This window comes from Micromys minutus, assembly GCF_963924665.1.
Source record: "Micromys minutus genome assembly, chromosome: 6".
In the NCBI taxonomy this organism is placed as follows: domain Eukaryota; kingdom Metazoa; phylum Chordata; class Mammalia; order Rodentia; family Muridae; genus Micromys; species Micromys minutus.
The window spans coordinates 25,232,356-25,243,209 of NC_137975.1; the positions used below are offsets into that span (position 1 = coordinate 25,232,356).

The 10,854-nt window shown below is 48.2% G+C and overlaps 1 protein-coding gene across 1 annotated transcript in view; it reads left to right on the forward strand.

Annotated features, from left to right (window-relative positions):
• FMOD (fibromodulin) overlaps positions 1–2,213 on the forward strand; it is a 9,982-nt gene extending 7,769 nt beyond the window's left edge. The window contains exon 3 of the mRNA XM_080918314.1: positions 428–2,213. Coding sequence (XP_080774440.1) covers positions 428–579 — 152 coding nt within the window. The 3' untranslated portion in view covers positions 580–2,213. The remainder of the gene's footprint in view (positions 1–427) is intronic.
• The last annotated feature ends 8,641 nt before the right edge of the window (positions 2,214–10,854 follow it).

Below are 10,854 nucleotides of genomic sequence, written 5' to 3' on the forward strand. Positions count from 1 at the left end.
TTATAGTGGGCTGCCATCAGACAAAGCCATCCTTCCAAAAGCAGCCAAGCCTTCAGAGACGCTGTGAGCTCCACCTACCCTCTGCTTCCCCCTGCTGCCCACAGACAGGAAGCACTAAGGCCTCCTGGAAAGGACACCGGGGACATTTGGAGAGCAGAGCACATAGGGGAGTAGGAGGTTGACCTGGGGAAGCTCACACAGGACCTGCTCTGTTCCCAGCACGGTCCCCAACAGTGCCAATTCGTCTGATTCCAATTCTAGAATACTTTAGCCCTCATCCCCATCCGTCTCAACGCTTTCATGCCACTCCCCCCACCCCAGTCTTTATTCTTTATTTCAGCGGATTCAAAGGGGCCCTCTGTGCCCATTTTGTATCTGATTCCTAAGCTGGGCTTCTCCCACCCGCCCACCTTTCTTGTCCCACCAGAGTTCTCCATTAGCAGCTTCTGCACGGTGGTGGATGTCATGAACTTCTCCAAGCTGCAGGTGCTCCGCCTGGATGGAAACGAGATCAAACGTAGCGCTATGCCCGTGGACGCCCCACTCTGCCTGCGCCTCGCCAGCCTCATCGAGATCTGAGGGGCTTCGCCTTGGGCTCCGGGCTCCGGGCTCCGGGCTCCGGGCTCCGGGCTCCAGGCTCCCGGCACATGCCCCGCCACCCCGCTGTATTCGGCTTGAAGGTCTGGTTTGGCTTTTGTTGGATGGTCTGGGACAAGCATGTGACAGAAGTCCACAGGTTCTCATTCAGTCTCCTTCCAATAGGCAACGTTAGTTGGGATCAGGGACCAGGCCAGTTTCTGCAAAGGACAAAAGTGTTGGTAAAAGAAATGTCCATTAAGTCTAGCCCCAAAAATCTTACTATCCCCCAACCTTCCCTATGACCTCGTCTGACAGGTTACATGCTTGGATAATAGGATATAGCCATTTCCAGACAACCTGACTTTTTTAACTGTGCTCAGCTGCATGGCCAGCTGATTCTGCAGTTGCTCTGGGCTGCGAATCCTTTCTCCTCAAAACATCAAAACACACCTCTTGCCCATACACCTCTTCCCAGGCCCAGCTCACCCCCTCTGCCCTCTTTCACTGAGGCCTCTTCTAATGTCTTAGGCAGTCAGGAAACACCCACACCCCAAGGCCCTCAGGTTCAACAAACTGTGGAGGAAGGCCATATTATTATCTGAGGTTAAAAGGATGTCTAAAATCATCACACACACACACACCCAACCTCACCTGTTGAAACTCACCATATTGAGCAGCAGGTCAATAGTCATAACTTGATAACAAGGGGGTAACCAGCTCTGTAATGGAGGATCTATCAGAGGAAGGAAGGGCAGAGTGGTCATCATCAGTATCTATAATAAGAGGGGAAGGGTCACACCTCAGAATAGCAGACCTGAAGGGGCAGCCCCCTCACCGGCTTTATCTGACCAACATGATCTGAACACCTTCAAAGTATCAAAATATCAAAGGGATAAGTGTGGTTTTCGAAACATGAGAAAGAGCCTCTGCCTGTCCTTTGATTCGAGTATAAAGGTTTGCTACACAGTTGGCAGAGGCAGACTTGGCCAGCCATGGACCTACCCACTAACCCAGACTAGGGGGATGATCTCAACAACTGATTCGTCCCTAAAGCCAGAGTTTAAGGTACCAGCTCTGCTGGAGATACTCACTGGGGTGCAAAAAGCCCTGGCCAGGCCCGTGTCTTACCTACACTAGACAGGGCTTCCTCCCCTTTCACACTGTGGAGCCGCCACGGCGCCTGGGATTTGTACTTTGAGAGCAACTCTGTCTTCTCCCTTTTAAAGGTAATGTTGCCTAAATACAACCAACAGGTTCTCTAGATCTCACTGGGAAAGAGCCACCTGGGTAAACAGTGGCAAGAACCAGTTGTGAGATGTTAGCCTGAGGTGGGTCCCTGCCCAGATGCCTTAGACCCCTGACTCTGTGCACTTAGGAGCAAGCTTTTCTGAAAAGGACAGGGTGGGGTGGGGTGCTTAGACTGTGCCACGGGTTCCAGAACCTGAAATCCACAAAAGCCAAAGCAGCCTGTTTCAGCCAGGAGGCCACGTACGGAGGCCACCCGAGGAGCAAGGCTGCCCTGCCCAGGGCTCTTGGGAGGCACCTGCATGCGGACACCATCGTGCCTCTATAAAGAGTCCTCAGCCTAAAGCAAGCATGACTGGCGGCTAACCTGACCAATAAAGTTATTTTATAAGTGCATCTGCAAGAATGGAGTTGTTGGTGGCAGCCCACGGCATTGCCTCGGGGCACCTAGTCACACAGGCCTTGAACAGTGTCAACTTTTCCTTTTATACTCAATCTAGAAAACAACAACAAAATATATTTATTTATTTATTTATCATATGACTCAAGTTAGCAAGTGTTGTGTTACGAAAGTTCCAAGTTTAATCTCACTATTTATACACACAAGAGAAAGAAAAACTAGGTTTGAGGGTTGATTTTTGTTTGTTTTGTTTCTGTTATTGTCAGTTTTCCCTGCACAGATACACACACACACACACACACACACACACACACACACACAAACACACACAAATACACATACAAACACATAAACACACAAACACACACATACAAACATACACAAAAAAACTTATAAACACCCAAACACACATGTAAATACATACAAGCAAACACACAAACACACACAAATGCACACACACACACACACACACATATTCTAAATGCTTTTCTTCCTCCTCTCTTGTCAACAGGACCTGGCTGAGCCTGGGTTTATTGCCTTAATGGCTGCTGCCCTCTAGTGGCAGAAACTGAGCTCTGCCCCACCTAGCAGATTCTGGAGGAACTAAACCCGAGCCTACTACTACTCTCTGGTGTCTTGAAGTGTGTCTGTTGAAACCCTTTAGGTGCCGGGTGCCAGGCTAAGCACTTAACATTGTCTTGAAGTAAGGAGGGTGGCTGCCCTTGTGACTTCCAGTCAGGGAAGAGGGGAAGAGACTGTGGATGAACTGCCCGACTCCAAAGTGAACCGGCAAGGTCCCGGAGTGTGTTTTATGACAGAAGGTGGGGATGTGAGCACCCTGAAGATCTGGCACAGGTGGGTGCTGTAGAAGGGGGAGGAGACGGAACACTTATGAAGAGCTCTATCCAAACCACGACTGCCTTTCAGTTTTGACTCTTAGCAACTCAGCCACCTCAACTGTACCACTTCTTTGGGACTGCTGTGACAGACATCTGACAGAAGCAACTTAAGAGAGGGAGGGTTTATTGTGACTCTTGGGTTCCTGGGATCTCACTCTACCACGGGAGGGAAAACAGTTCATGGCACAGGGTGTGTGGCAAAAGGCTGTTCCCATCACAGCAGACCAGGAAGCAGGGAGCAAAGCAGGAACCGAAATCTGGATATAACGTTCAAAGGTACGCTCCTAGCTTCTGTCTAGAGTCTGCCTCCTAATGGTTCCAAAGCCTCCCAAAGTAGCACCACCAGCTGCAGAGCAAGCATTCGAATGGGAGCCTGGGAAGAACATTCTAGATCCCAACCATTATAGCTCACCCCTAGCCTCCAGAGGTTTGCAGGCATCTCACACAATGCATTTTAACCCAACTTCAAAAGCCTTAATGTGTGTGTGTGTGTAATATTATATATAAGTATATATTTATTATTTTTAAAAATATGTATATATAGGGTGTCTCTGTGTAGCCCTGACTGCTCTGGTACTATAGACCAAGCTGGCTTGAGCTCAGAGATCCTCCTGCCTCTGCCTCCCGAGTACTGAAATAAAGGTGTGTGCCAGCCCCTGCTCAACTCGAACTTCAAGAGTCTTAACAATCCCAAGACCTTTCAGAAGACCAAAGTTCAGAGACTCTTCTGGGACTCAAGACAGCCGCTATCCCTGTAAGTCAAAAGAATATTGCCCGGTGTCAGTCTATAGTCTAGAGTGAGCATTATATTCCTAAAGGAGGAATGGGGATAAAGGGAGGAGGGCTGCTGAAACTAAAGCAAAACCAAATCCCAGCAGGGCAAATGTCGATCCCATAGCTGCATGCCCGGCATTTAGGACAGCAGGATGTGACTTCCAATGGACTTTGGCTGCCCTGGCCACAATATAATGCTTGCAATGCACATGGTCTCTTTATTTGGATCGTGCTCCTTAGAAAGCCAATGTCCCTGGCATCTACAGCATCATAGGGTCTTCATTGCAGCTTGGGCTTTATCGCTACTGCTTCATGCATAGCCTCCAGACCTCCTATACAGCCTAATGACACATCGCCTGGCCATACAGACCTTCCTCTAGAATCTTGCAGGAAACCTCCACGACCTCCTAACTCTTACATGCTCCATGCCTAGAAAACCAGCTCAGAATAAATAATGCCAGGTTCTGCTAACAACCTGAGCAGTTTCGAGGCTTCCTTGGATTACAGCTACAGAGGCCTCTGGGTGCCTAGGAAGCTGAACCCAGGAGAAGCTGCCCCTTAAGCACCCCCTTGTGAGCCCCCATTTGCATGCTCCCTTTAAAGAAGTCTTTCAAATGAGTTTGTGGTCTTACACCCTCAAACTTGTGTGACCTAATTCTCACTGATTCTGCAGCACCTGAGCAACCGTCCTGTTGTCTTTTAATGTCATTGTTAACACTTACCCCTGTTAAACAGCACCCCTTTCTGGCCAAACGGTGTACTTCTTACATCTTTCTGACCTGAATTTTTTTTAATCCTGATTTTCACTGTAAACCGGCCCTGAAGCAGTCAGCAATAGCCACACCACAGCCCCGGTGCTGGCTCAGTATTTCCTCCACCGCGTTATCTATTACATTTCAACTTATCCTCGCTTAAAACTTCAGAACATGGGAAGTACATTCATAAATCTCTGCCATTCCGTAACACGAATGGCTCCTAGTTCAGATTCTGTGAGTCCTTGTTCACATTTCAAACCTCAAGAGAGCTGAGTGTGGTGACAAATGCCTTTGATCTCAGCACTAGGGAGGAAGAGAGAGGCAGACCACTATGAGTTCCAGACGGCCCTTGTCTATATAGTAAGTTCCAGGGCTATATAGAGAGACTCTGTCTTAAAACAAACAACAAACAACAAACAAACAAACCTCATGAGCCAGACCTTCACTATTTGTGCTTGCATTGACACTGGGTGGGGGTCTATTGGCACCCACTAGAATCAGCCACCAAGGCCTTTTTATATCATTAGGGGTCCTTTAGTCGGCATCTCCAAACCCTTGCAAATACTCCCTGCAAACCAGCATGAAAGATCTAAGAACCACATGGGCAGACTTAATCATAAGTGTCCCCTTTTCCCTGACACCAATGTGCAAGACTAGTCACCTTTCCTTGCTGCATTGTCACTGACCGACAGGTTAAGAAAAGAACGGTTTATCTGGGCTCAGGGTTTTTCTCCACTCACAGCAGTGGGGGTGAGTGGAAGGAGCTGTTCACAGCGAAACAGATCAAAAGGAGCAGAGGGCAGGGTAGGAACCAGGCGCTGCCTATAACCTTCAAAGTTCCACCCTAAATGACCTGCTCCTACCAGCTAGACCGTCCCTTCTAAAGGTTCCACAAGCCTCCCGGAATAGCACCAGGTGAGAGACAAGTATTTAAAGCATGTGTCTGTGGAGGCCATTTTAGATTTAGAATAGAACACCAACCAAGACAGGTAAAGGGAACAAAAGCTACACTTCCCCTCAGTTCCAAATCTTGTTTCTAAATGTCTCACATGAGAGACACAGAAAAGAGGCTGTTGCTCAGACTCAGGCTCCATTTTTCTTTATGCCACCAGTTGGTGAGGACTCACTCTATATTAGAAGCTTGTCTTGGTTACTTTTGTATTGCTGTGACAAGATACCATGACCAAGGAAACGGATAAAAGAGAGCATTTAATTGGGCTTACAGTTCCAGAGAGTTAGAGTCTGTGATGCTGGAGCAAACAGTGAGAATGCACATCTTGACTCGCCAGCAGGAGGCAGACAGAGCTAGGTTTTCCGAAATCTCAGAGCCCACCTCCTGGGACACACCCCCACATTCTTCCCAAACAGTTCCACCAACTGGAAACCAAGTATCCAAGTATATAGCCTATGGGAGTCATCCTCTTTCAAACCTCCACAGGACTTACCTTGTATCACCCTGTTTGCTACCCTTTGTTGTTTATGCCACAGCTGTTACTGTTTTCTTTATATACTATATGTTGTTTTTACACACAAGGACTAGACACACAGGCCTTGGACCCCCCACTAGGGAAGCATGTAGGCCACTTGATTCTGACCACACCTACCAGGGAAGCATGTAGGTCACGTGGTGCTGGCCCATTTCTCTTCACCTTTCCACCCACCACCTTTCTCTTCAGTCTATCAGTGCTTCTGCAGAGCAGAGACTCCAGGGGATGAAGGATAGAAAAGGGTGATGCAACTGGAGGATGACTCTTAGTCCATCCTGATAGCCTTTATGGTCATGGTTTTTTCAATTAAAATTCCCTCTTCGCTAGTGAATGGGTGAGGGCGGGGTTTTCTTACCGTGACATTCATTGGACAACAAAAGAAACAACAGTCAGGGGTCAGACATTACAAACTGAGACAGCGCTGGTAAGATGACCACAGGGCTGTGAGGAGATGTCAAGACTGGGATGCTGAGGACTACGAAGTGGGACAGTAATCTAGGTGAGAGGGGAGAGTGATCTGGCCATGGGTAACACCCAGATACGGAAGGGAGCTTCAGATATGCTAGACATATCTGAAAATGGCCGGACCACAGAGAGCATTTAAAGCAACAAGACAGGATGCTACATAGAAATAAAGTCACCTACTTCCTGGAGTGAGAGTTTTGGTTTCTTAAAAAATAAACAGTTGTGTTATGTGAACATGCTTTTGTTTTAATCCCGGGTGTGGGATATGAGGCTGCTTCAGATCAATCACAACAGCTGACTATGTGCCTCGTGCCCCGGTAGGGGTGTAATTTCTGCTAGCTGAAGATTCTGGGTACTCTAGATGGGGTGTAAAAGTCATAGCCAGGAGAGGGGCCAGGAGCTATGAAGACTAGATGGGATGGAGGAGGGGAAGAAGGAAGCTGCTGCTAGAACTCTGCAACTCTGAAGAAGAGATGGTGGTGGAGGTGGTGGTGGTGGTAGTGGTGGTGGTGGTGGTGGTGGTGGTGGTGGTGGTGGTGGTAATGGTGGTGGTGGTGGTGGTGGTGGTGATGTGGTGGTGGTGGTGGTGGTGGTGATGTGGTGGTGGTGGTGGTGGTGGTGATGTGGTGGTGGTGGTAGTGGTGGTGGTGGTGATGGTGGTGGTGGTGGTGATGGTGATGGTGGTGGTGATGGTGGTGATGGTGGTGGTGATGGTGGTGATGGTGGTGGTGATGTGGTGTTGGTGGTGGTGGTGGTGGAGGTGTTGATGGTGGTGGTGGTCTACACCACCTTACACTACCCAGCAGGAAATGGTGTAAGGTCTACATCCCTTTTCCCCTCTAACCTACCTGTTGTTGAGATGTTGGAAGCGATTGGAGAGAAGGGTGATAGATATAAAAACCCAATAAAATAGACTAAAAGCGAGTACACCTACATTGCCTGAATTCTCTCTTTCAGACTCAATTATCCAGACTCTACCACGGTACTTAGGGCAGCTCTCTGTAGTCTCGCTGTTTTGCCTTTGGCCATAAGGGGGCAGTGTCTCACCTCACATGGTCAGACTCCAGAGCTTTTCAAAGGCTTTCATGTCTGCCACATTTCTCTGACCTGCGTTCTAAGCCAGCCCTCTCAATTCTGTTCCTTAATAGTAGCAAAATTACAGCTGCAACTTTGTAGTGAGGTAGCAATGAAATTAATGTTAGGGTTGGGAATCCCAACAACATGAGGAACTGTATGAAAGGGTCACAACCTTAGGAAGGTTGAGAACCACTGTCACCAGAAGACCTAGTGACACCAGGATCCTTTTGTGCTTGCAAAAGCAAGTGAGGCCTGTGGGCCTCTGCTCGGAATCTTGTTCTGTTTGTGAATTGCTTTGTTTTGAAATAGCCTTGATATGTTGCCCAGAGCAGACTTGAACTCCTGGCTTAAATGACCCCCTTGCCTCACCATCCTGAATAGATAGGATTACAAGAACCACTACGCTCAGCTTTTCAGAGGGCTTGCTTGCTTGTCTGGTTTGAGCATCATCTCACCGTGCAGTCCTGGCTAGTTCAGTAATTAAACAAATTAGTGTGAGATCAACATGCAAAACAAGATGTATATATATAATGTATATATTTCTTCATCACTGCAATTAACAAAACTCATCTAGAGGCCTATTGACTAAAGTAAATTGAAAGTATTGCTGAGTGCAAAAGGCATGTTGAGGTCTCTTCAATGAATGCAATGTAATAGAAAACTATTTAGGATCTCAAGTCAAGTACGGTGACATCCATAGTCCAGAGACAGAAGCAAGAGGATCAAGAGATCAAGGCCAGCCTGGGCCACAAGAGGCCCAATCTCAAAAAAACAAAACTGAAGTCTAGGATTTCAGTGGGAAATCAGAGGAGCCTCAAGTGCTGTGGTGTTTGCTGCCTTCAGAAACAGAAGCAGTGCTAAATTTTGACCAGCTACGTGTCAAGTGAAGATCCGTCTTCTGGTGGAAATGCACAGGCCGTATCCAGGGGGTTCAGGAAAAGACAGGCAGAGAGTCAGAGCACAGGAGGAATGCTGGGTATCAGCTCCAGGCATGGATCTTTTCTCTCTGTGAGCACAGCTCCATCACGTGACAAACCCGTGCTGCATGCAGCCCCTGGGCCAGATAAGGTGCTCATAGCTGTTGCAGAAAGAGGCATGAAGCTCTCTGGGTCCTTGCTGTAGACTTAGGTAGTGACTTAGAGTCATCTTTGTCTTAATGATGTAAAAGATACTGGTCCTTCTGAAACTCACAAGACAGTTTGATAAAAGTGCCAAATAAAGTACATGGGTAAAATGTTAGTTCTTATTTCTCTCCTCTTCCTCCTCTTCTTCCTCTTCCTCCTCCTGTATGCTGTGGACCAGTGTAACCAAGAAAACAATAGGCATGGCCTGAGCGTTCTCCTTTATTTCTTGACCAAGTCACTCACTCTACAATGCATCCAGGGGCTGACTCCCAATGCTAAAATGTCATTAGGAAACTAATGTTCCCATGTGGACCTCAAACTTTCCCTAGTAAACATGACTTCAGCTGCCAGTTGAGACCCTGAGTTTCTCAAGCCCCCCAAGTTGTGCTCACACAGAGCTAACACATCGCTCAGTCATGCAGCTGCAAAAGTTTTTCCTCCTGAAAACTAGTTCATGCCCTGAGGACAAAGCCCACAAGAGAAGCAAACAGGACTGTGTTGCAGACCAAGCCAAGGCTTTGTTGTAACACAGCTCCAGGAGCCGAGGAAGGGAGAATCTACAGGCCAATGGCTGGGAAGGACAAAGGGCCCAGCAACCACACCCAGCTACACTGGGCCCCAACAGGAATTGCAAGCGCTGAAGACAAATGAGCTGTTTCCACCTCCGTCTGGGCTGCTGAGCACATTACATGGACAAAGGGCAGGATGACACTGGACCTAGAAAATGGGTCAGAGTGCCTGACTGGGGCGAGGAGGGAAACGGAATGCATGGTGAGCCTTGAGTCTCCAGAAGTCCACAAGAATCAACAACAGCTGTGGACTTGCAGTCTATCCCAACAAACCCCGCCTCTCCTCCCTGGGTGTCATATTGAGCCTTGGCTCTTGATGAGATTAGACCCTGGAGACGGCATGGGCTTCAGGCTTAGCCGGCAGTTTTAAGAGGAGATAAGAGCCAATAATAGCCAGGTACTCAGAAGGTGTAACTAAAGTTGTTGCACAGAAAGAACCAGAAAGTCTAAGTCCCCAAACAGAACTGGACATATCAAGGCTTCAGGGCACACAGCTCCATGCCTAGTAATAAAGGTAAGTCAGGAGCAGAGGACTTGTGACACCATGGAAATTGAACCAGCGGAAACCAGAAGCAGCCCCAAGGTCACGTCCATGAAGTCCGTGGTATCCCCCCTCAACTGGATCAGCAGGGCTGAGAACTTCGAACTCAGCATGGAGTCCGGCTACCACTGCCTTTACTTTCCACCCTCTCCGGGACAGGTTCCATGTGGCCTTTGCTTTCTCACATCACTAACTCTGAAGTCTAGATCAGTCTAGCAAGATGGTGTCCCATCCATACTGGAGATTGCAAAGTGAGCAGCTGCCGGATCTCACGTCAACGAGTAAGAAAGAGCTGGCTCCGTCTCTCATGGTGGGAAGTCTCCTTAATAAATAAACGGCTCAGAGGCTGAGCAGCCAAACACGTGGCAGATTTTTTTTTTTCCGGGAAGTCTGGGGGGAAGAATGGGGGTTATGAGGTGCCACCCCAAGGGCTGAGTAACAGACACCACCGGGGTGTGAAGAAGCCTTCGGGGACTGTCGCCTACAAACTCCTGCCTCCTTGTGGTGCCGAGATCCTTGTTTCTGGTGGGAGCTATGCACTGCTTTGAGGCTGATTTCAAACACTCATTGATATTCATTTCCCACGGCTGGTCCGACAATGTCTCAGTAAAAAAGGTGGTCTAGCAGTTGTTAGAATCTATGTACCCCCTTGTTTATGCTGGAGGCTGGAAGTACACACTGTGCTTTTGGGGTTCTGCTTTTTTGGAAGGTCTTGGAATCCGTCTTGCTTGTCTCTTCCGGTTCCTGACAGGTCCCGGCAGTCCTTGGTTTGCAGCCTTATCACTTCCATCTTTGCTGTCCCCATCTCCATGTGGCTTCTTGTATTTGTCCCTCTGGTAATTCTTTCTAGGACACAGGGAACAGCTTTAAGGACCTCCCTAATTCAGTAGGCTCTCATCCTAGACGTTTGCGGAAGGAATGCCTGCAGACGCGTTCACG